The 26604-nt window shown below is 38.9% G+C and overlaps 1 protein-coding gene and 1 pseudogene across 1 annotated transcript; one reads left to right on the top strand and one right to left on the bottom strand.

The window, feature by feature from the left end:
* LOC135273034 (ankyrin repeat domain-containing protein 62-like) overlaps window positions 1-26604 on the top strand; it is a 70217-nt pseudogene that overhangs the window by 17737 nt on the left and 25876 nt on the right.
* LOC135273035 (PHD finger protein 20-like protein 1) lies at window positions 25341-26448 on the bottom strand. Its single transcript, XM_064371863.1, has 3 exons — window positions 26365-26448; window positions 25929-26270; window positions 25341-25850 (listed from the first exon to the last, which is right to left on the bottom strand). Exons 1-3 carry the CDS (start codon window positions 26446-26448, stop codon window positions 25413-25415), a joined length of 864 nt encoding a protein of 287 aa, XP_064227933.1. The 3' UTR covers window positions 25341-25412.

Raw genomic sequence — 26604 nt, 5'->3', positions numbered from 1 at the left:
GTGTCACTGAAAAGGTAACTCTCTTCAAAACCAGAATTTCAATGAGACTTTTCTGGTACCATGAAGAAACATCCATAAGAACTGTACCAATACCAATAGGATATTATTTTTTAAAGATACCTACTATGTGAAGTCAGAAAATAAATTCCTTATTGAGAAGCACAAGTCATGTTACATATTCTTATACCAACAATGTCTCGCTAGTATTGACTTAATTCCCCCCAAGTGGAAATCAAGTGAGATATATATACTTTGTTAGAATGAGATTTGTTCCATCTGCTAGTTAATTGTCATAACATCAATTTTGTTAGAAGAAGACACTCTGTTACCATTAGCTAAAATGTTATTATAATAAAACATGGGTAGGATTAAGGTAAGCATGCAGAGTGAGTAGACATTTGCCAGGTAAAGAAGCCGAAGAATGATGGTTGACAAAAGGAATATCTAACAAGATTGTATTTTTGGCAGAAGGAACAGCTAACAAGATCGCACATTTCCCAAAAGGAAAAGCAAATGCAAAAGGTAAGATGCTTGAGGGAACTTCACAGAGTTTATGAGCAGTTAGTACAGTTTTGCTAGTGCAAAAAAAAGTATAATATGAGAGTGGTTGGGATTGATTTGAATATCTAGCTAAGTTAAGCTTAGGAAAGACTTTTTAAACATATTGAAATGAATAGATCTTATCCGTAGGCCATGGAAAAATTCTTAGAGTGCTTGTGACTGCAAACATTAGATGATCTAACTAACAATAGCTAAAACAATGGGAGCCAAAGCTGTTTTGGTGGTTCAGCAATACCATCCTATCTCACTTGTCCCTCTTTCAGCTGTGCTGTTGGCAGTGTTTTGTTGATATCTCCTTTCACGGTTGGCTACTTAGCAACAGCTTCAAACATCACGTTCTCACGAGAGTATCTAAAGGCTGGAAGGTTTACTTTTTTTCAAGTGTTCCTTTTAGAAAAGGAAGAAAAGTCAGAAGCTTGCACTGGACTTCCTGTGACATCTTATCGGCTTGATTACACCAGCTGCTCATTCCTAAACCTGGCACTGGAAAAGCAAATGTAATTACTGTGATTCGCTTAGAATAATTATTTCTCTTTTTGGAGCTTGGAGGGATATTGGATAATGAATATCCAGGTAAACTTGAATTTCTCCAGCAAGAAAGAATAAGGAATGACTACTTGATAGGGAACCAGCAATGTTTGCTGCAGGGATTCACTAGAAATTTTTCAAAAGGGAAGTCACAAGATTTGAGGATTAGGGCATTCTGGTTATTGTATAAAGCAAGGATTGGTAAGCTTTTTCTGTAAAGGGCCAGATAGGTAATATTTTAGGCCGTTTAGTCTCTGTCATAGCTACTAAACACTGCCACTGAAGTGTGAAAGCAGGCATAGATAGACTGTGCTCCAAAAAACGTTTATGTACAAAAGCATATGGCAGGCTGGATTTGGCCTATGACCTGTAGTTTGCTGACCCCTCACTTAGAAGGTAGATGAAAGGTAACCACATAGACTGGGAGACAAAGAAAACTTTGGCCATGGTCAAAACTATAGTTTCCTTATCACCAGTTGTTGCACTAGTCTTAATCTACTATGAGGTTTTCACCCACCCAAGGTGAAATAATTATAAGAAGCTCACTTTATTCACTTTAAAATATCTATTTTTTCTTGCCCTTATTCTCTTTTCATTTTTTTCTTAGTTTTTATTTAGAAAATATTAATAATTGGTAGGGTTTTTTTTTCCCTTGTGAAAGACATCAATTTAGAGGCCATGTTTAACTAGAAAATATAAACATTTCTGTTGTGGCAGTGAAAATACAAATTCAAGGCAGAAAAGAGGCGGAGTTAATATGGTTTAGTGATTGTTGAAAGTAAAATGTTAGATGGCAGAGAGAAATCTTAGATTATAAGTTTTGAAGTTGTGCACTAACATTTATACTATACTAGAGGAACAGGGAATTTCAGGTAAATAGAGAAGTGTAGGGAAGAAGGAAGACAAATGTGAGTTTAATGGAACAATCATAGAGGATACTTTTTGTAGGTAATTGGATAATAGGTATTTCTAGCTGGAGATGAAATTCTGAGATGGAGTTGCCAACATAGAATGATCCTGTTATAATTATTAAGCAAACTCATAGATCTCAATGAGCTGAAGTTGTATAATGACAAGAAAGTCAGTGACAGGACCCTAGGCATAGCAACATTTTCCAAAGGAAAAGGGCATGGGTAAGGGAGAATGAGCAGTAGCTAGAGAAATGTAGGAGAGGAGTCAGAGGAAGTGGTGTTGCAGAAATTTAAAACGTGAGAATTTCAAGAAGGTAATATCAATTATAACAATTAAGATTACTAAAAAATAAAATGGATGTAACTTTGAAAAGCTCTTTGGTGGTACCCTTTCCAAAAGAATCATTTTAGAGTTGTAAAGTTTATTATTGATGTGATTCATACTTCTGGTGTTCAAATATGAAAGAATAAATCTACCAAGATCCTACCTAACTTTTTGGTAACTACAGCAGCTATGTACAAGGGGTCAGGGAAAATAATCTAGACTGATGAGTACACGTGCCAACATTTTTCCACAGTTGTCAAAACCTAAAGATCATGTGTGAGGAAAAGTATTGTCTTTCTTATCTGCTTCTTGTGGAAAAACTTGATTTATATTCAAGTCCTTGATAAGTTCCTCTGGATATGTTTTGAAGCTTAAATATAGTAGCAGCAACTAAAACCTGCTGTCAGACACATACCCTCTCTTTGTCGTGGAATTGTAACACAGCCATGTGTTGACAGTTCCAAGTTTTGAACACAAGTGTAGTTTGCAGACCAGAAATTTGGAGAAACTGACATCTTTTGTATAATATCATGGAGAAAAATATAAGGTGATATGCTGAATATACTATTTCTCAGCATTCTGGTGACATCATCAGTAAAAAAGCCAGTACTTGATTCTTTTTCTTAGTGCAATTCCCTCTTCATTTGTGTCTTCTGGTATCTGCACTTCTACTGCTTCCTTTTGAATTTCATCCGTAAAGAAAACACTTTTAGAATACATTTCTAGTGACCATTGATGATGAGCATTTTTTCATGTGTTTGTTGGCCTCATATATGTATTCTTTTGAAAAGTGTTTGTTTATATCCTTTGCCCACTTTTGAATGGGTTTGTTTGTTTTTTACTTCTAAATCTGTTTTAGTTCTCTGTGGATTTTGGATATAAGTCCTTTGTCAGATGGGTAGATTGCAAAAATTTTTTCCCATTCTGTTGGTTACTGGTTCACTCTAATGATTGTTGCTTTTGCTGTACAGAAGCTCTGGAGTTTACTTAGATAGCATTTGTCGATTTTGGCTTTTGTTGCCAATGATTTTGGTGTTTTAGTCATGAAGTCCTTGCCTATGCCTATGTCCTGAATGGTTTTGCCTAGGTTTTCTTCTAAGGTTTTTATGGTGTTAGGTCTTATGTTTAAGTCTTTAATCCATCTGGAGTTAATTTTAGTGTAAGGTGTCAGAAAGGGGTCCAGTTTCTGCTTTCTGCACATGGCTAGCCAGTTTTCCAAACACCATTTATTAAATAGAGAATCCTTTCCCCATTGCTTGTTTTTCTCTGGTTCGTCAAAGATCGGATGGTTGTAGATGTGTGGCATTGTCTCCGAGGCCTCTGTTCTGTTCCATTGGTCTATATATCTGTTTTGATACCAGTAACATGCTGTTTTGATTACTGTAGCCTTGTAGTATAGTTTGAAGTCAGGTAGTGTGATGCCTCCAGCTTTGTTCTTTTTGCTTAGGATTGTTTTGGCTATGTGGGCTCTCTTTTGGTTCCATATGAAGTTTAAGGTGGTTTTTTCCAGTTCTGTGAAGAGGGTCATAGGTAGCTTGATGGGGATAGCATTGAATCTATAGATTACTTTGTGTGCCACATTTTCTTTATTCAGTCTATCATTGATGGGCATTTGGGTTGGTTCTAAGTCTTTTTTTTTTTTTTAATTGCATTTTAGGTTTTGGGGTACATGTGAAAAGCATGCAAGGTTGTTGCATAGGTGCATATGTGGCAGTGTGATTTGCTGCCTTCCTCCCCTTCACCCATATCTGGCATTTCTCCCCATGCTATCCCTCCCCAACTCCCCACCCCCCCGCTGTACCCCCACTCCCCCACAACAGACCACCGTGTATAGTGCTCCCCTCCCTGTGTCCATGTGTTCTCCTTGTTCAACACCCACCTATGAGTGAGAACATGTGGTGTTTGATTTTGTGTTCTTGTGTCAGTTTGCTGAGAATGATGGTTTCTAGGTTCATCCATGTCCCTACAAAGGACGTGAACTCCTCATTTTTAATGGCTGCATAATATTCCATGGTGTATATGTGCCACATTTTTCCTGTCCAGTCTATCATCGATGGGCATTTGAGTTGGTTCCAGGTCTTTGCTATTGTAAACTGTGCTGCTATGAACATTCGTGTGCATGTGTCCTTATAGTAGAACGATTTATAATCCTTTGGATATATGCCCAGTAATGGGATTGCTGGGTCAAATGGAATTTCTATTCCTAGGTCCTTGAGGAATTGCCACACTGTCTTCCACAATGGTTGAACTAATTTACACTCCCACCAACAGTGTAAAAGTGTTCCTATTTCTCCACATCCTCTCCAGCATCTGTTGTCTCCAGATTTTTTAATGATCGCCATTCTAACTGGCGTGAGATGGTATCTCAATGTAGTTTTGATTTGCATTTCTCTAATGACCAGTGATGATGAGCATTTTTTCATATGCTTGTTGGCCTCATGTATGTCTTCTTTTGTAAAGTATCTGTTCATATCCTTCGCCCACTTTTGAATGGACTTGTTTGTTTTTTTCTTGTAAATCTTTTTTAGCTCATTGTAAATTCTGGATATCAGCCCTTTGTCAGATGGTCGGCTGCAAAAATTTTTTCCCATTCTGTTGGTTGCCGATTCACTCTATTGACTGTTTCTTTTGCTGTGCAGAAGCTGTGGAGTTTGATTAGGTCCCATTTGTCTATTTTGGCTTTTGTTGCCAATGCTTTTGGTGTTTTGGTCATGGAGTCCTTGCCTACGCCTATGTCCTGAATGGTTTTGCCTAGGTTTCCTTCTAGTGTTTTTATGGTGTTACATCTTATGTTTAAGTCTTTAATCCATCTGGAGTCAATTTTAGTGTAAGGTGTCAGGAAGGGGTCGAGTTTCTGCTTTCTGCATATGGCTAGCCAATTTTCCCAACACCACTTATTGAACAGGGAATCCTTTCCCCATTGCTTGTTTTTATCAGGTTTGTCAAAGATCAGGTGGTTGTAGATATGTTGTGTTGCCTCCGACGCCTCTGTTCTGTTCCATTGGTCTATATCTCTGTTTTGGTACCAGTACCATGCTGTTTTGATTACTGTAGCCTTGTAGTAGAGTTTGATGTCCGGTAGTGTGATGCCTCCCACTTTGTTCTTTTTGCTTAGAATTGACTTGGCTATGCGGGCTCTCTTTTGGTTCCATATGAAGTTTAAGGTGGTTTTTTCCAGTTCTGTGAAGAAGGTCATTGGTAGTTTGATGGGGATATCGTTGAATCTGTATATTACTTTGGGCAGTATGGCCATTTTCACGATATTAATTCTTTCTAACCATGAACATGGAATGTTTCTCCATCTGTTTGTGTCCTCTCTTATTTCGTTGAGTAGTGGTTTGTAGTTCTCCTTGAAGAGGTCCTTTACATTCCTTGTTAGTTGTATTCCTAGGTATTTTATTCTCTTTGTAGCAATTGTGAATGGCAGTTCGTTCTTGATTTGGCTCTCTTTAAGTCTGTTATTGGTGTATAGGAATGCTTGTGATTTTTGCACATTGATTTTGTATCCTGAGACTTTGCTGAAGTTGCTTATAAGTTTCAGGAGATTTTGGGCTGAGATGATGGGATCTTCTAGATATACAATCATGTCATCTGCAAATAGAGACAATTTGACTTCCTCCTTTCCTAATTGAATACCCTTTATTTCTTTTTCTTGCCTGATTGCTCTGGCTAGAACTTCCAGTACTATATTGAATAGGAGTGGTGAGAGAGGGCATCCTTGTCTAGTGCCAGATTTCAAAGGGAATGCTTCCAGTTTTTGCCCATTCAGTATGATATTGGCTGTCGGTTTGTCATAAATAGCTTTTATTATTTTGAGATACATTCCGTCGATACCTAGTTTATTGAGGGTTCTTAGCATAAAGGGCTGTTGAATTTTGTCGAAGGCCTTCTCTGCATCAATTGAGATAATCATGCGGTTTTTGTCTTTGGTTCTGTTTATGTGGTGAATTACATTTATAGACTTGCATATATTGAACCAGCCTTGCATCTCCGGGATGAATCCTACTTGATCATGGTGGATAAGCTTTTTGATGTGCTGTTGCAATCGGCTTGCCAGTATTTTATTGAAGATTTTTGCATCTATGTTCATCATGGATATTGGCCTGTAGTTTTCTTTTCTTGTTGACTCTCTGCCAGGTTTTGGTATCAGGATGATGTTGGTCTCATAAAATGATTTGGGAAGGATTCCCTCTTTTTGGATTATTTGGAATAGTTTCAGTAGGAATGATATCAGTTCCTCTTTGTATGTCTGGTAGAATTCGGCTGTGAACCCATCTGGACCTGGGCTTTTTTTGGGTGGTAGGCTCTTAATTGCTGCCTCGACTTCAGACCTTGTTATTGGTCTATTCAGGGTTTCGACTTCTTCCTGGTTTAGGCTTGGGAGGAGGCAGCTGTCCAGGAATTTGTCCATTTCCTCCAGGTTTTCTAGTTTATGTGCATAGAGTTGTTTGTAATAATCTCTGATGATGGATTGAATTTCTGTGGAATCTGTGGTAATATCCCCTTTGTCATTTTTTATTGCATCTATTTGGTTATTCTCTCTTTTCTTTTTTATTAATCTGGCTAGTGGTCTGTCTATTTTGTTGATCTTTTCAAAAAACCAGCTCCCGGATTTATTGATTATTTGAAGGGTTTTTTGTGTCTCTATCTCCTTCAATTCTGCTTTGATCTTAGTTATTTCTTGTCTTCTATTAGGTTTTGAGTTTTTTTGATCTTGCTCCTCTAGCTCTTTCAATTTTGATGATAGGGTGTCAATTTTAGTTCTCTCCTTTCTTCTCATGTGGGCACTTATTGCTATATATTTTCCTCTAGAGACTGCTTTAAATGTGTCCCAGAGATTCTGGTATGTGGTGTCTTCATTCTCGTTGGTTTCGAAGAACGTCTTTATTTCTGCCTTCATTTCATTGTTTATCCAGTCAACATTCAGGAGAAAGTTGGTCATTTTCCATGTAGCTGTGCGGTTCTGGGTTGGTTTCTGAATTCTGAGTTCTAACTTGATTGCACTGTGGTCTGAGAGACTGTTTGTTATGGTTTCCGTTCTTTTGCATTTGCTGAGGAGTGATTTACTTCCAATTATGTGGTCAATTTTAGAGTAGGTGTGATGTGGTGCTGAGAAGAATGTATATTCTGTGGATTTGGGGTGGAGAGTTCTGTAAATGTCTATTAGGTTTGCTTGTTCCAGGTCTGAGTTCAAGTCCTGGATATCCTTGTTAATTTTCTGTCTCGTTGATCTGTCTAATATTGACAATGGTGTGTTGAAGTCTCCCACTATTATTGTGTGGGAGTCTAAGTCTCTTTGTAAGTCTTTAAGAACTTGCCTTATGTATCTGGGTGCTCCTGTATTAGGTGCATATATATTTAGGATCGTTAGCTCTTCTTGCTGCATTGATCCTTTTACCATTATGTAATGTCCTTCTTTGTCTCTTTTGATCTTTGTTGCTTTAAAGTCTATTTTATCAGAGATGAGAATTGCAACTCCTGCTTTTTTTTGCTCTCCATTTGCTTGGTAAATCTTCCTCCATCCCTTTATTTTGAGCCTTTGTGTATCCTTGCATGCGAGATGGGTTTCCTGGATACAGCACACTAATGGGTTTTGGCTTCTTATCCAATTTGCCAGTCTGTGTCTTTTGATTCGGGCATTTAGTCCATTTACATTTAGGGTTAATATTGTTATGTGTGAATTTGATCCTGTCATTTTTTTTTTTTTAAATAAATGAAGTTCTTATTTGTGTCTTTAGTTCCTTTAATTTTAAACTTTTTAAAAATTTAAAAATAAACTATTTCTTTTTCAAAACCATTACCATGTTCAGAATGGAGATCTTTTTCTTTTTTTGACGCAAGGTCTCACTCTGTCTCCCAGGCTGGAGTACTGTGGTATAATCATGGCTTACTGCGGCCTTAACTTCCCTGGCTCGAGCAATCCTCTCACCTCAGCTTCCCAAGCATCTGGGACTATAGGTGTGGGTCACTATGCCTGGGTACCTTTTTTTTTTTTTTTTAAAGAGAAAGAGAGAGATAGAATGGGGAAGAGGAAAAAGGAAGAGAAAGAGAGAGAGAGAATGGGGAGGAGGAAAAAGGAAAAGAAAGAGGGAGAGAGAATGGGAGTATTGCTTTCTTGCCCAGGCTAGAATGCAACTTAGTAATGGGTATTGAAAACCTCTTGTATACTGATAATTATACTTAATGATGTAGTCAGAAAGGAATAAGGGAAGAAGATAACAAACAAACAGCCAACCAATATTTCATTTAAACCTATGAAATGCTATGCGATTACTAAGGAGTGATTTACTTTCAATTATATAGTCACTTTTGGGATAGGTGTGAGGTGGTAATGTATGTTTTGTGTATTTGAAGTGGAGAGTTCTATAAATGTTTATTAAGTTTACTTGTTCCGGGTCTGAGTTCAAGTCCTGAATATCCTTGTTAATTTTCTATCTCAATCTATAGAATCGTTAGCTCTTCTTGTTACATTGATCCTTTTACCATTATGTAATGTCCTTCTTTGCCTCTTTTGATCTTTGTTGCTTTAAAGTCTACTTTATCAGAGGCGAGAATTGCATCTCCTGCTTTTTGTTTATTTGTTTATTTTTACTCTCTGGTTGGTAAATCTTCCTCCTTCTCTTTGAGTCTTTGTGTATTGTTGCATGTAAGATGGGTCTGGATGCAGCATACCGATGGGTTTTGGCTTTTTATCCAATTGAAATATATATAAGTTTAATACTGGTGTTTGATGCTAGTTGGCTGTTTCGCCCATTAGTTGATGTAAATTTTTCATTGTATTAATGTTCTTTGCTTTTTGATATATTTTTGGAAAGGCTGATATTGGTTGTTCCTTTATATGTATAGTGCTTCTTTCAGAAGCTCTTGTAAAGCAGGCCTGGTGGTGGTGAACTCTCTAAGTACTTGTTTGTTCGCAAAAGATTTAATTTTTCCTTCGCTCATAAAGCTTAGTTTGGCTGGATAGGAAATTCTGGGTTGAAAGTTCTTTTCTTTAAGGATGTTAAATATTGGTCCCCACTCTTTTCTGGCTTGTAGGATTTCTGCTGAGAGATCTGCTGTGAGTCTGATAGATTTCCCTTTGTGGGTAACCTGACCTTTCTCTCTGGCTGCCCTTAGTATTTTCTCCTTCATTTCAACCCTAATAAATCTGGCAATTATGTGCCTTGGGGTTGGTCTTCTTGAAGAATACCTTTGTGGTGTTCTCTGTATTACCTGGAGTTGAATATTACCTTGCCTTGCTAGGTTGGGAAAGTTTTCCTGAATGATATCCTGAAGAGTATTTTCCAACTTGGATTCATTCTCTTCATCACATTCAGGTACACCTATCAAACGTAGATTAGGTCTTTTCACATAGGCCCATATTTCCTGGAGACTTTGCTCATTCCTTTTTATCCTTTTTTCTCCAATCTTGTCTTCTTGTTTCATTTCACTGAGCTGGTCCTCGACTTCTGATATCCTTTCTTCTGCTTGATTAATTCGACTGTTTAAGCTTGTGCATGCTTCGCGAAGTTCTCGTGTTGTGCTTTTCAGCTCCATCAATTCACTTATATTCCTCTCTAAATTGTCCATTCTCGTTAGCATTTCGTCAAACCTTTTTTTAAGGTTCTTAGTTTCTTTGCATTGGGTTAGAACAAGCTCTTTTAATTCACAGAAGTTTCTCATCACCCACATTTTGAAACCTGCTTCTGTTATTGGAACACACTCGTTCTCCATTAAGCCTTGTTCCATTACTGATGAGGAATTGTGATCCCCTGTAGAGGGAGAGGCATTCTGATTTTGAGTATTCTCTGCCTTTTTAGGCTGCTTTCTTCCCTTGATTATATATTTATCCATCTGTCGTCTTTGTAATTACCGACTTTCTAACTAGGTCTCTGAGCGTACATCCAACTTTTTGATTCCCAGCGCTGAAATCTGAGCAACCCACTGCGCCGGCCAAGACAACGGTGTTAAGGTTGATGGTGCCTTTCTGCCCAGGAATCTCCGGACTCTGCACCAAGAACTGCCGCTTTAAGGTGCCAGCAAAACCGCCGTGCCGGCCACAAGAGTTGCTCTGGTGACCCATGGAGTTCCTCCGCTAGGAATCTCCTGGTCCGTGAGCTACAAATATTCGTCTGAACGTGTGGCGTCCTCTCGTTCTCTGCGCTTTCACTGGGAGCTACGTGCCCAAGCTGCTAGTGATCAGCCATCTTGGATCTCTCTCCGATCCTGTCATTTTGATGCTAGGTGGCTGTTTTGCCCTTTGGTTGATGCAGATTCTTCTTCATTGTGTTGATGCTCTTTACCTTTTCATGTGTTTTTGGAGTGGCTGGTACTGGTTGTTCTTTTCTATGTGTAGTGCCTCCTTCAGGAGCTCTTGTAGAGCTGGTCTGGTGGTGATGAACTCTCTGAGTTCTTGCTTGTTCACAAAGGATTTTATTTTTCCTTCACTTATGAAGCTTAGTTTGGCTGGATATGAAATTCTGGGTTGAAAGTTCTTTTCCTTAAGGATGTTGAATATCAGCCCCCACTCTCTTCTGGCCTGTAGGGTTTCTGCTGAGAGATCTGCAGTGAGTCCGATGGGCTTCCCTTTGTGGGTAACCCGACCTTTCTCTCTGGCTGCCCTTAGTAGTTTCTCCTTCATTTCAACCCTGGTGAATCTGATGATTATGTGTCTTGGGGTTGCTCTTCTAGAGGAATATCTTTGTGGTGTTCTCTGTATTTCCTGGACTTGAAACTTGGCCTGCCTTGTTAGGTTGGGGAAGTTTTCCTGGATAATATCCTGAAGAGTATTTTCCAGCTTGGATTCATTCTCTTCGCCACATTCAGGTACACCTATCAAACGTAGATTAGGTCTTTTCACATAGTCCCATATTTCTTGTTGACTTTGTTCATTCCTTTTTACCCTGTTTTCTCTAATCTTGCCTTCTCGTTTTATTTCATTGAGTTGATCTTCGACCTCTGATATCCTTTCTTCTGCTTGGTCAATTCGGCTGTTGAAACTTGTGCATGCGTCACGAAGTTCTCGTGTTGTGTTTTTCAGCTCCATCAATTCGCTCATATTCCTCTCTAAGTTGTCCATTCTTGTTAGCATTTCGTCAAGTCTTTTTTCAAGGTTCTTAGTTTCTTTGCATTGGGTTAGAACATGTTCTTTTAGCTCACGGAAGTTTCTTATTATCCACTTTCTGAAAGCTGGTTCTGTCATTTCATCACACTCATTCTCCATCCAGTCTTGTTCCCTTGCTGGTGAGGAGTTGTGATGGCTTGTAGGAGGAGAAGTGTTCTGGTTTTGGGTGTTTTCATCCTTTTTGCGCTGGTTTCTTCCCATCTTTGTGGATTTATCCACCTGTTGACTTTGAAGTTGTTGTCTTTCTGATTTTGGTAATTTTAAGTCTGCAGTGGCAGAACTCATAAACCCCCTGTTCTTCCCCCCAGGTGTTCTGTCCCAGGGAGTTAGGGTTTTATGATGTTCCCCTGTGCGGTTGCTGTTTTCCCTGCCCACAAGGTGGCAGCCTAGTCACACTCAGCCTGCATAGGCTTCGCTAAGCTGCTGTGGGCTCCACCCAGCTTCCGTGTGAACTTCTGGGTGTAATTAGAACTGCTTCTGTTATGTTGGCCCGCCCCTGTAGTGACGGAGTCTCTGTAGTGGCAGGTTGCCTTGGTAGATTGCCCTGGGAACAGCAGGGTGCCTATGGAGAACGCCCCTCCTCCACAGAGCTGGACCGTCCCGGGTTCAGTTGTGTTTGCAGTGGCGCTTTTTTTGTGCTCGGGAATCTCCTGTCTTCACTCCCTGTTTCAGGTCCTCTTGCTGGCTAAGAGGGGACACCGTCTCATCTGCTCTGCCTCCAGAGCCACTGCGTTGGCTAAAGCCGTGGCTCTGAGATTCGTGGTGCTGGCCTGGCTCCCCGTTTCAGCTCCCCTTGCTGGCTTATAGGGGACTCAGACTCTCTCACTCTGTACAGCGAGCCGTTGCCTCAGGGTGCTGGCCCAGCGGCTGCGCTGTTCAAACCAGCGGCGCTGGCGACCCATGTGGCTCCTCTGCCTGTGAATCTCCTGGTCTGTGGGCAGTAAAAATCAGTCTGGAAATACGGGGTCCACTCACCCTCTGTGCTTTCTCTCGGAGCTGTATTCCCGAGTTCCTCCTAAGCGGCCATCTTGGATCGATCCGGTTCCAAGTCTTTACTATTATGAACAGTGCCACAATAAACATATGTGTACATGTGTCTTTATAATAGAATGTTTTATAATCCTTTGGGCATATACCCAGTAATGGAATTGCTGGGTCAAATGCTGTTTCTATTTCTAGATCCTTGTTGAATCGCTACACTGTCTTCCACAATGGTTGAACTAATTTACACTGCCATGAACAGTGTAAAAGCGTTCCTATTTCTCCACATCCTCTCCGGCATCTGTTGTCTCCTGATATTTTAATGATCGCCATTCTAACTGGCGTGAGATGGTATTTCAATGCAGTTTTGATTTGCATTTATCTCTAATGACCACTGACAATAAGCTTTTTTTTCATATGTTTGTTTGCTACATAAATGTCTTCTTTTAAAAAGTTTTTGTTCATATCCTTTGCCCACTTTTTGATAGGGTTGTTTTTTTCTTGTAAATTTGTTTAAGTTATTTGTGGATTCTAGTTCTTAGCCCTTTGTCAGATGGGTAGCTTGCAAAATTTTTTTCCCATTCTGTTGGTTGCCAGTTCACGCTAATGATAGTTTCTTTTGTTGTGCAGAAGCTCTTAAGTTTAATTAGACAAATGGGATCTAAGAGGTTTTGTTTTGATGCATTTTCTGGATTTGTTTCAAGAGGTGGCACTTGTTGCAGTGGTGGCTTGGTAATGGCAATTCTGTCAGCATTTGTTTGTCTGAAAAAGACTGTAGCTTTCCTTCATATGTGATGCTTAGTTTCACTGGCTACAAAATTCTTGGCTGATAATTGTTTTGTTTGAGGAGGCTGAAGATAGGGCCCCAGTTCCTTTTAGCTTATAGGGTTTCTGCTGAGAAATCTCCTGTTAATCTGATAGGTGTTCCTTTTATAGGTTACCTAATGCTTCTGTCTCACAGCTCTTAAGATTTTTTCATTTGTCTTAACTTTGGATAACCTGATGACAATGTGCCAAGGTGAAGATCCTTTTTTCAGATTCTCTTGTCCCATGCATGGGGTGTTCCCTTGATATAGCACTCTCCCCATTTTCCTATGTTTGTGGCTTCCTTTGAGCCAAACTGCAATGATTGTTTTCTGTCTTCTGGGTCTAGGCACCCAGAAGTCTGCCTGGCTCCGGGCTGGTACTGGGGATTGTCTGCACAGAGTCTTATGATGTGAACTGTCTATGGGTCTCTCAGCCATGGATACCAGCCTGTTGCAGTGGAGGTGGCAGGGGGTGCAGTGGATTCCACGAGGGTTTTTAGTTTCAGTAGTTTAATGCTTTATTTTTGTGCTGGCTGGCCTCCTGCCAAAAGGTGGTGCTTCCCAGAGAGCCTCATCTGTGGTAGTACTGGGAGGAACTAGTGGTGGACTGGGCCCTAGAACTCCTAAGAATTTTTGCCTTTTGTCTTCCACTACAAGGGTGGGTAGGGAAGGACCATCAAGTGGGGGTGGGACTAGATGTTTCTGAGCTTAGACCGTCCTTATGTGGGTCTTGCTGCCACTGCTGTGGGAGATGGGGGTGAGATTCCCAGGTCCCTGGAGTTGTGCACCTAGGAGGATTATGGCTGCCCCTGCTGAGTCCTACAGGTTGTCAGGGAAGTGGGGGAAAGCCAGTAGTCACCCAACTCCCACGCAACCCAAAGGGCCAGTCTCACTCCCACTGTGCCCTCCCTAACAGCCCCCAGTTTAGCAGAGAGCCATATCGGCTTGAAAACCTGCCCTAGGCTACCCACCTTCCAGCTGTGAAAGAAAAGGGCTTCAGTCTTCCCCCTTGGAGAATTCTACACACTGGATTTGTGCCCTTCCACAGGTTCTAGCCAAGAGTCTTTTCACCCTGTTGAAATTGTTACAAAGTTCAGCTAGAGATTTACTTCTCCCTGTGGAGTTTATCTCCTGCTCCTCTCCTGTTGGATTCCTGTGGTGCCAGGCAGGAATGGTCTGCTAGGGGACCCAGCAAGCTCCCAGGGCCTTTCTGCTGCTTCCTCTACCCCTGTATTTTGCCATCTCTCCAAATTGACTCAGCTCCAGGTAAAGCTAGAAACTTTTCCTACAGACCTTCAACTTCTCCAATGGGAGTATGTGTTCAGGAGAGGAGAGTCTCCCTTTCTCAATTCTGCAGTTGGGGCACTCACAGTTTTGGGGGGATCTCCTGGGTCCTGCAGAAGCAGTCCACTTCCTTCAGAGGACTTGTGAGTCCTCCTGGGATTGGTGAGTGATTCTTGCAGTCAATCTGGAGCTAAAATTCACACTGTGAGCCCCTGCCTGCTGCTCTGTCTGGAGCTGCAATGTAGTCCTGCCCTCCCATCTGCCATGACGATCCCATCTGTTTTATTTGAATTATATAAATGGTCCACTTCTGTTTCATATTGTGATAAATCCCTGTTTATGGTTATGAAATAAGAGAATATTCAATCATTTTTATCAAATATTTTCTTGCCTATGTAATTAAAATTACTTGCTTAAATTTACTTACATAAAGTTACTTTATATACTAAAGTTTGGGAGATAACCATATTCTGTTACTTTGGTCTTTAATGATCTCAAATTTTCAAGGCAACTATGTTTTGCAATAATAAATGGGAATAGCAGATTCAGTAAAGGTCTTTTTAAAAATGAGTAACATTCTTTTTAAGAGCAGTTTTAGTTTCACAGTGAAATTGAAAGTACAGATTTCCCATATACCCCACCCTCCACAGATATAGCTTCCCCAGTGATCACTATCTCCTACCACAATGGTACATTTGCAATGACTGATGATCCTAAATTAACACATCATAGTCACCCGAAGTCCATAGTTTATATGCAGGTTCATGCTTGGTGTTGCACGTTCTGAGGGGCTAGACAAATGTATAAGGAATGAACCCACCATTGTAGTATCACAGACAGAATATTTTCACTGCTCTAAAAATCCTCTGTACTCTGCCTTTTCAATCCTTCCTCCCCACTAACCCCTGGCAACCACTGATCTTTCTGCTGTCGCTATAGTTTTGCTTTTTCCTGCATATTCATATAGTGGAAATAATACAATGGATATTCTTCTGAATATTTGAATTAATATTTCAAGGCAATTGAATGTAGTCATTTAAGATGTCCTCTGTTTTTGCTTTTGCTTTTTTTCTTTTTTCTTATTAATGTAGGATCTGATGATATATGCTTTACATGCTGAGAAAGCATGATTTCTATAGACATTTGTCACATAGTAGGAAGGGTAGAAGAAAATGACATCGTGCTATATACTACCAAGCACTAACTGGACCATCCTAGTCTATGAGGTGGGTTCAGGTAGATTCTCCAGCAGTGGAAGGAGACAATCTCAAGAAGCTGTACTTTATAAAACTGGAATCACAAAGTCTTTAACACCTTGCAATCAGAAATAAGACCAGACAGTGAATACTATAGGTAAATAAATATGTTCCTTACTAGCCCTCTTCCTTTGAGGGATGCATTTGAAAACAGTCTATATTATTGTAATGTGGCTCACCTACAACTAGATTCTCTCATGAGGAATGCCAAAAAAGTCATATTACTTTGCTTTACATGAATAAGTGACAAAGACTTTTTCCTCCCACTAGGGAGAGAGACAGTCATCAGCACATCCTGGTAGCTCAAGTGAGTGGCTAATTTGTTTGTGTAGATTTTTCATATCACATAGTACTCCTTGGTCACTTGCCATACCACCTCAGAGTTCTTAAGCTTCTCTCTGACTAGGAGGTAAGGTTCTCTTTGAGTAGGCTGGTTCAAAGTGAATAAGCTCATGAGGCAATTATCTTTCATGTGGCTCTTTCCATGGGAGGTAAAATACCAGGTGGGTTTGAAGCTTGTTTGTACCATACATAGGGTGAGAAAATAGCTAGAACTAAGTAACTTTGCCGACATCTTCACCTGGAGAGGATTAGTGTAAGTCCATTGGTCTTTCTTAGGCTTTGCTCCACTGGTATCTGGAAAGTCTTTGCAAGGATATTTGTCCCTGGTCTCTTTTCTATGTTTTGCTATAAAACATAGGACCATGCCCATAGACCGTAAACTTTATGATAAGGTGTTTATCTTAAACCAAGCAGTTTAAACCGAAGAGCTGAAGAATCTGTGTTGTGTCTCAACAAAATAAGTACAGTAATTGTCCCTTCTGGAGGATATGTTCCAAGACCCCCAGTGAATTCCTGAAACTTGAAATAGTGTCACACCCTATATATACAATTTTTTTCTATACAGATATATCTATGATAAAGTTTAATTTATACATTAGGCATAATAAGACATTAATAACAATGGCTAATGATAAAATAGAACAATGATAACATACTATAATAAAAGTTATATAAATATGGTCTTTGAAAACATTTTTGTACTGTACTCACCTTTCTTGTGTCAATGTGAGATGACAATGCCTGTGTGATGAGATGAAGTGAAACAAATGAGGTTGGCATCATCTTGTAGTCTTAGGCTATTGTTGGCCTTCTGACTGACTGTGTGTCAGAAAGGATCGTCTGTGTTGCATGTCCTGAGTCCTTGAGCCATGATGGTATTGATGGTTGGATGTTAGGAACAGGCCGTGTTGGTGACTAATGAGAAGATAGCATACACAGTATGGATACACTGGACAAAGGGATGATTTACATCCTGGGCAGACTGCAGCTGGATGGCTTGAGATCTCATCAGACTACTCAGAATGGTATACAGTTTAAAACTCTGATATGTATGTTTCTGGAATTTTTCATTTAATATTTTTGGACAGTGGTTGACCATGGATAACTAAATCCACATAAAGCAAAACCACCAATGTGATGTTGTGAAATATATGTTTGGTCTTCAACCCCATTTTCTGGCATAGAATCTCCAACATGATATATTTTTGTGTGATAGCTGGCAGCTTCTAGGTAGTTTCAGAATGGGGCTAATTACCAGAAAGACCAAGGCGTAAGTAGAGGATTGGGACTTCCAGTCCTACCCTGCCAACCTCCTGGGAGGTGTGATGAGCTGGATTAAGTTGACCACCAATGGCCACTGATGCAATCAGCCCTGCCTATGTAATGAAGTTTTCATAAAATGTCGCATGGACTGGGTAAGGAGAGCTTCCAGATAGGTGAATACATGGATGCTCCCGGTGGGTAGTAAGCCATGGGAGCACCCTGTGCATCTCTGCATCTGCATCCTTTGTAATATCCTTTATAACAAACTGATAACTGTGTTTCCCTAAGTTCTCTGGGATACTTTCATAAATTGGACCAAAAGCGGGGTCATGGGAACCCCAAATTGAAGCCAGTTGGTCAGTTCTGCAGGCCCAGAGTTTGTGGCTGGTGTGGGGGAGCAGCCTTGTCAGCTGACCCCTCAACCTGTGAGATCTGACACTATCTCCAGGTATAAAGTGTCAGAATTTAATTAGAGGACACCCATCTGGTGAACTGACTGCAAACTCCACATATTTGGTCATGGAAGTCTTTGGTGTTGATGACTGTTGTGGGGTGAAGGCGTATGTTGAGTTCCTACACATAGAGCAGATAAGGGACTACTGTGTACTCTAGTTTACTGCTCCTGGTTCCCTTGTCAAGAAATCATGCTCTGTAAGTTTCACACTGTCTACTTATGATACTGATTCTGTCAATAATGCCATTTTCTGTCAGCCTGATACAGCTGTTAGGATTATGACTATTGTATACTGTGGTTCACTTTTAAGGAATCAAATTTTGATAAATTCTATTCTCCTTTGCATTTGATAAATACACATAGAGCATATAAGGAGGGGAAGTAGGAGATACCAATTGCCTACAATTGATATAATTAATAGTGATTCTAGTGTAGGCTCCAGGTATGTTCCCAAAGGAATGTTTTGTGACAAATCATCTGAATCTTTGCAACAAAGCATCTGAGTCTTATGCTTTTTCTTCCAGCAACATCTGAAGCATGCACAAAAGTATAGGTTTTTTTTCTTTTTTTTTTTACCTTAGGTTCATACTATATCTGGCACATCTCCCCATGTTATCCCTCCCCACCCTCCCCTCCCCCCCCACCCCCATCTCTCCCCTACCCCCCCAATTGTCCCCAGTGTGTAATGCTCCTCTCCCTGAGTCCATGTGTTCTCATTGTTCAACACCCACCTATGAGTGAGAACGTATGGTGTTTGGCTTTCTGTTCTTGTGTCAGTTTGCTGAGAATGATGATTTCCAGATTCATCCATGTCCCTACAAGGACATGAACTCATCGTGTTTTATGACTGCATAGTATTCCATGGTGTATGTGTACCACATTTTCTTTATCCAGTCTATCATTGATGGGCATTTCAGTGGGTTCCAGGTCTTTGCTATTGTACACAGGGCTGCAATGAACATACGTGTGCCTGTGTCTTTATAGTAGAATGATTTATAGTTCTTTGGGTATATACCCAGTAGTGGGATTGCTGGGTCAAATGGAATTTCTATTTCTAGATCCTTCAGGAATCGCCACACTGTCTTCCACAATGGTTGAACTAATTTACACTCCCACCAACTGTGTAAGAGTCTTCCTTTTTCTCCACATCCTCTCCAGTATCTGTTGTCTCCAGATTTTTTAATGATTGCCATTCTAACTGGTGTGAGTTGATACCTCAGTGTGGCTTTGATTTGCATTTCTCTAATGACCAGTGATGATGAGCATTTTTTCAAATGTTTTTTGGCCTCATATATGTCCTCTTTTGAAAAGTGTCTGTTCATATCCTTCATCCACTTTTGAATGGGGTTGTTTGCTTTTTTCTTGTATATCTGTTTTAGTTCTCTGTAGATTCTGGATATTAGTCCTTTGTCAGATGGGTGGATTACAAAATTTTTTTCCCATTCTGTTGGTTGCCAATTCACTCTAATCATAGTTTCTTTTGCTGTACAGAAGCTCTTGAGTTTAATTAGATCCTGTTTGTCTATCCTGACTTTTATTGCCATTGCTTTTGGTGTTTTAGTCATGAAGTCCTTGCCTATGCCTATGTCCTAGATGGTTTTGCCTACTTTTTCTTCTAGTGTTTTTATGGTGTTAGGTTTTATGTTTAAATCTTTGATCCATCTGGAGTTAATTTTAGTGTAAGGTGACAGGTAGGGGTCCAGTTTCTGTTTTCTGCACATTGCTAGCCAGTTTTCCCAACACCATTTATTAACATGGAGTCCTTTCCCCACTGCTTGAAGAGGAAAGAAGTGGTGGGCATAATCATTGCTTGAAGAGGAAAGAAGTAGTGGGCATAATCCAGGAGATGTATATGCAAGGAAAAGGAAGACCACAAATTGAGAGGCTTTTCCAAAGACAAGGGGATTGTGAAAGGGGAATGCGAGAGGAAAGAAATAAGCTATCACAGTAGTTTTAGAGTTAGTGATGAGGACACTTGAGAGAAGTCAATTCAGATGGCTTCAGTATGTTTGCACTCAGGACATTAGATTATCACTGCCCTTGAAATTACTGGAAGGAGGAGGGAGTGCAAGAATTGGAGTAAACCACAGCAACTCATTGCTCTACTTTATATCACACATCAAAGATATAGGTTAAATTTATATTAGGTAATCAAATGGAATTCATTTGAACTGAAGAACTTTCACTGTTTCTGTTAAGAAAGCTGTTTTGATTAGATGCCTATTCCATAAACGTACTTTAAAGACTAGTATGGTATACCCAATCACAGTAATTTCAGAAACAAAAAGTATAGGATTTATTCCTTGAATAACAAAACTAATGTTTTCAATAAACATTGTACTGATTTTGAAATATAAAAAATTATTATAATGAATGTGAAAATTTTATTTTTGCAATATTTACACATTGAAAGCTCCTTATACATTATTTTGTGATGTGTTTAATATACCGTCTTGCATGAATGGGTCAAGAATCTTTAAGACAAGGCCAAACTACAGGATACAAGCAAGAACAGAAAACCACACACTGTATGTTCTCACTCGTAAGTGGGTGTTGAACAATGAGAACACATGTACACAAGGAGGGGAACATCACACACTGGGGCCTGTTGTGGTGTTGGGGTATAGGGTAGGGATAACAGGAGTTGGGGAGATTGGGGGAGGGATAGCATTAGGAGAAATTCCTAATGTAGATGATGGGTTGATGGGTGCAGTAAACCACCATGGCACATGAATATCTATGTCACAAACCTGCACAATCTGCACATGTACCTCAGAACTGAAAGTATAATTTTAAAAAATGTTTGTCAGAATAGTAGAGGAAAACATTTCAGATATAAAGAACAAAGTGTAAACTGATGAAGGGGTAAAAAGAAAGTCACATTGGAAATTATCAGTACTAAATAGTAGGCTGTAAAGAAAAGGAAAATGTACAGTGTTACTTTATCTGTTTCTTTTGGATTTTTAACTTTTTTGTTTCTGACAGTTTTGTTCATTGATGTTGAGTGGATGAAATTGTCAGTGAATCTATGAGATGATTATATGGCTTGAATCTGGTGGCATCTAGTGTCTTTCCAAGTGGTTTGTTGAAGTTTTAGAGAATAAGTATTTCTTAAAGAAGCAACCCACAGCCAATATCATACTGAATGGGCAAAAACTGGAAGCATTACCTTGAGAACTGGCACAAGACAAGGATGCCCTCTCTCAACACTCCTATTCAACATAGTATTAAAAGTTCTGGCCAAGGCAATCAGGCAAGAAAAAGAAATAAAGGGTATTCAATGAGGAAAAGAGGAAATCAACTTGTCTCTTATTTGCAGATGACATTATTGTATGTTTAGAAGACCGCATAATCTCAGCCCAAAATCTCCTTAAGCTGCTAAGCAACTTCAGCAAAGTCTCCAGATACAAAATCGATGTGCAAAAATCACAAGCATTCCTATACACCAATAACAGACAAACAGAGAACCAAATCATGAGTGAATTCCCATTCACAATTGCTACAAAGAGAATAAAATACCTAGGAATACAACTAACAAGGTATGTGAAGGACCTTTTCAAAGAAAACTACAAACCGCTGCTCAAGGAAATAAGAGAGGACCAGATGGAAAAACATTCCATGCCCATGGTTAGGAAGAATCAATATTGTGAAAATGACCATACTGCCCAAAGTAATTTATAAATTCAATGCTATCCCCAACAAGCTACCACTGACTTTTTTCACTGAATTGGAAAAAAAACACCTTAAATCAAAGCAGCATGGTACTGGTACCAGGACAGAGATGTAGACCAATGGAACAGAACAGAGGCCTCAGAAATAAAGCCACACATCTATAGCCATCTGATTTTTGACAAGCCTGACAAAAACAATGGGGAAACGATTCCCCATTTAATAAATGGTGTTGGGAAAACTGACTACCCATAGACAGAGAGCTGAAAGTAGATCTGTTCCATACAACTTATACAAAAATTAGGTCCAGATGGGTTAAAAATGTAAACATAGGACCTAACACCATAAAATCCCTCAAAAAAACCTAAGCAATACCATTCAGGACATAGGCATGGGCAAGGGCTTCATTACTAAAACACCAAAAGCAAGGGCAACTAAAGCCAAAATTGACAAATGGGATCTAATTAAACTTAAGAGCTTCTGCACAGCAAAACAACAACAACAACCAAAAAAAACTATGATTAGCGTGAACTGGCAACCAACAGAATGGGAAAAAATTTTTGCAATCTACCAATCTGACAAAGGGCTAATATCCAGAATCTACAAAGAACTTAAACCAATTTACAAGGAAAAAAAAAAAATCAAAAAGTGGGCAAAGGATATGAACAGACAGTTTTCAAAAGAAGACATTTATGCGGCCAACAAACATGAAAAAAGTCTCATCATCACTGGTCAGTAGAGAAATACAAATCAAAACCATAATGAGATACCATCTCACACCAGTTAGAATGGCAATCATTAAAAAGTCAGGAGACAACAGATGCTGGAGAGGATGTGAAGAAATAGGAATGCTTTTACACTGCTGGTGGGAGTGTAAATTAGTTCAACCATTGTGGAAGACAGTGTGGTGATTCCTCAAGGATCTAGAAATAGAAATTCCATTTGACCCAGCAATCCCATTACTGGGTACATACCCAAAGGATTATAAATCATAGTATTATAAAGACAAATGCATGCTATATTCATTGCAGCACTGTTTACAATAGCAACGACTTGGAACCAACCCAAATGCCCATCTATGATAGACTGAGTAAAGAAAATGTGGCACATATACACCATGAAATACTATGCAGCCATAAAAAATGATGAGTTCATGTCCTTTGCAGAGACATGGATGAAGCTGGAAACTATCATTCTTAGCAAACTTACACAAGAACTAAACAACACTGCATGTTCTCATAAGTGACTGTTGAACAATGAGAACACATGGACACAGGGAGGGGAACATCACACACTGGGGCCTGTTGGGGGGTTGTGGGCTAGGGGAGGGATAGCAGGGGGTGGAGAGATTGGGGAGGAATAGCATTGGGAGAAATAACTGTAGATGACAGGGTGATGGATGCAGCAAACCACCATGGCACATGTACACCTATGTAACAAACCTGCAGGTTCTGCACACGTACCCCACAACTTATAGTATAATAAATAAAAAAAGAAGCAAATATTCCACCACAGATTAAGCTTTATTTAAACTCTGATTTTATAAATGAAAAATAAATGTTTAAGTTTATGTTTATAAAGACTATAGCTTTTATCTAACTATTCTAAGTAGTTCATTTTAATGAAATACATGGATTTTTTTTTGACCAGAACAAGACTTAAAAATGACATCAGAGGGAGAACAAGAAAAGCTTCAAGGATGTGAAAATAACCAGCAACAGGTATGTAAAACTTTAATTTCAAATTTCTGGTTTTCTTTGCTTTCATAACATAGCATATTTCAAATGAAATTACCTTTGAACTGTCCTTTTAGAATCAGTTGATTATAATATTTAATTTTAAACCATTTTACCTGGTTATAAATCTTAAAATATTCTCAGAATGCATAGTGATTTACAGCTAATCTTTTCCCTTCAAAGTAAAGCCCAAAGTTCCTGAATATTGCTTACTTTTCCTTTTTTATAACCTTCTAATTAATAAAGAAACATTAAATATTGAATTATGATTTCAAACTATCAAAATTATGAACAATTCAATAGGGATGGCTGCCAACTTGGGTTCATGTTAAATGAGTAATCTTTGCTGATGGTTCAAAATTTGCAACTTTATATTACTAGTCACTAATACCATGATTAAAAATGTATTCTCCATTGTGATTTTTAATTGACTGCAGCATCTATGTTCAAGGAGAGAATAGGGTCATAAAGTCAACCCAACTGCCTATCAAGAGAACCAGACTGCAGAATGGAAGCTTTGGTGTTAGGGCACAAAGAGTAACTTTCTAACTTATTTCAATATAGGAAATTTGTAACTATGGTTAAATATTTTTTAATGCACTGTCATTAGTGGACCTTAGAATATATTGAAACTTAACACTATAACCTGTATAGAATAGCTACATAACACTATCATATTACAGTATATAATTTGAATTTAAATTGTAAGAATTTGGCTTTGTTTCTGATTAGTGTTGATTTTGATTTCTATTAATTTAAAGTTTGCCTACTCACCAGGTAGTAATGTTTGGAAAAAAAAAGCACTCAGGTGTGCACTGTTCAGTATCACTATTTCAGGTACAGTGAGATAAAATCTTAAGATGCCTTTATAATACTGCAAATCATCTTTTAATTCATTTTTGGTAAATTAAACATTTCATGAATTAATCTTAGTCCAAACACACAGTTACAAAGTTGAGACTGATGGTTTATATTTTCCCCTATTTTAGGCTAATGCAACTATTTTTTTTTTAATTTTCCAGAAACATTTTATTACCCAAGTCCCTGATTTATTGCACTCTGAGAATACCATAAACAGTGATGAAAATACAAAATATTGTATAACTGGGATGTCGAATATAGTAATACACAGTAAAGTTATTTAAAATTTGGTTGATATATTGACAATAGCAGCAAAGACTTAACCATTTGATGATCACAGAAAATCAGAAGATATGATTCAGTGACATATTAATCAATTTAAAAGACCCATTGATTTCATACAACATTAATGGAGGCACCAAAACAACGCACTGTTATCAAATCAGGCCTAAAATAACCCTGAAAAACTCAATACAATATCAATTAAATTTGGAATTTTTTTTAAATGCATCTAGAGTAGAGCAAAAGATACTCATTCTAAAGTCGTCTTTATTAGATTATTAATAAAGAAAAGTAATACAAAAAGGATATATTAAAACTACGTTAAGGCTCAGATTTTAAAACAGGAGAACCAAGGAAATCCAGTTATGGCTATTACTGTGTTCTTATAGTCTTACAGTGCCTAAGAAGTTAAGCCCTTAGAGAATGTAAAAGCATGCACCATTCATTAAGTACAAGTATTGTGGGAATCTGAAGGTAGCCAATGCAAAATCTAGTAACTGCAACCTTCACTTTTAAATTCCTCTATTAGGTGGTTTAAAGACAGACCCTTAATAGTTTTTTAAAACTCTCTTTTTTTGTAGTTATTAAAATATACATCCTAGCAAAAATGTATGGCTCATTGATCAATTCATAAAACACATAGTCAATCTAACAACACCAATTGTTACAATATAAAAGAAACTTCTTACAAAAGAAGCTTTATTAGATGTCAAAAAACCCTGTTTTAACTCAGAAATGAAAAGTATTTGTGTAAGGGTCTTTTTGTAAACTAGTTAAAGGTGATCCAGCTGGAAGCTTATACCCTGGGATGCCTGTCTCCAGGCCTTCAAATTTTGGAGACAAAGGCTTTAATGCCAGTCTACTGAAATTAAACACTAATGAAGTCTATAGTTATCTGTATATCTTGGAGAAGGCAGAGTGAAAAATATATCATCAATTAATTAGCTTCCTATTCCCATATCTGATCAAAAGGGGAATTTCAATGACGTAGATACTAAAGCTCCGTCATCATTCCAGTGGGAACCTTGAAAAAAATCAAATGCTACCATTTCATACCTGCTCCAGCATTGGAGCTGTTTCATTGTAATCTTCCCTTTTTTCAGCACCATCCACCCCAACAGCTGTGGATGCCAACAAACCAGTAATTTTGTTCAGGTGAGCTCTCTTTGCCTGAAATGAGTTGCCTTGATTATTTTTCCTCTTGTTTGATAATGTACTCTCTGCCTGTGGAAAGATCATCTTTGGAACGTTCTCTACATGAAGTCCTACAAATGTTTCACTAGATGTAGGCAGATCTTCCTTCTTCTCTACGTCTGGTGTGGCTATATAAGTTGAAGTTTCTTCCTTCTTTGAAGGTACTTTAAACCACTTTCTCTCATCTTTATCCTTATCTTTATTGCTGTTGGCGCTGGTTCGAGGTTTACTCCCTGTTTTGTTCTTGGCTGCAGCTGCAGCTGCAGCAGCTGCTTTAACTAAAGCTATCCAATCCTCACTTCCCATAGACTGGTTACACGATCCAGCTGGGTCGATAGGACAACACCAGCTTAGTGGATGCTGGGATTTCACCTGCCCCTTAGCATCCTCGGGCATGACTTTAATGTGCATTCTTTTTAAACAACGAATTACTTCATCATAAAACTGAACTGTAAATGTTCCTTCTTTGTTAATTGCTTCGATCTTGGCAGGGTAATAGTGACAGTCTGTCCAACGAGTCAGAACTTCTCCTGCTTTAAAATCAAAGAAATTTTCCTCATCTTTTAGTCCTTCTTTTCTTAGTGCCGGTCTCTCAAGGGGTCGTAATCTATTGCTATCCCAGTAAATCCACTCATCATAACGATGACTCCAGCGCTGAAAATAGACCAACATCTTGCCCTCCTCATAGTCAATTTTTTCAATTCGTGATGGATACTGAGTGCTGACTGTTTTTCTCTATGTTTTCTCATTTGATTTTGGTAATCGTCAAAGGTATAGAAGACATAGTGTGCATTTAACAGATGAAAACCATTTTTGCTAAGTAGTGCAGTGCCTCCAAATGAGCACCAATCTCAAAAGTGATTCCAGGGTGATTTGGGGGCTTTTTACTCATCTTGAGATCCTGTTCTTCAGTATTTTCTTTTCACGACTCGCCTTCTCTCTGCACAGCAGCAAGCATCTCATTTTCCAGAGCTCTATCCTAGCATCTCAGCGGTTTCACTCTGCTTCTTCTGTGGTTTCAAATTTTGGTTCCTGTTTTCAGCAAGCA

This window comes from Aotus nancymaae, unplaced genomic scaffold, assembly GCF_030222135.1.
Source record: "Aotus nancymaae isolate 86718 unplaced genomic scaffold, 86718_ANA_hifiasm-v0.15.2.pri h1tg000207l, whole genome shotgun sequence".
NCBI lineage: Eukaryota > Metazoa > Chordata > Mammalia > Primates > Aotidae > Aotus > Aotus nancymaae.
Note: the sequence above shows the minus strand (reverse complement) of the source record. Positions and strands in the feature narration are given on the sequence as shown.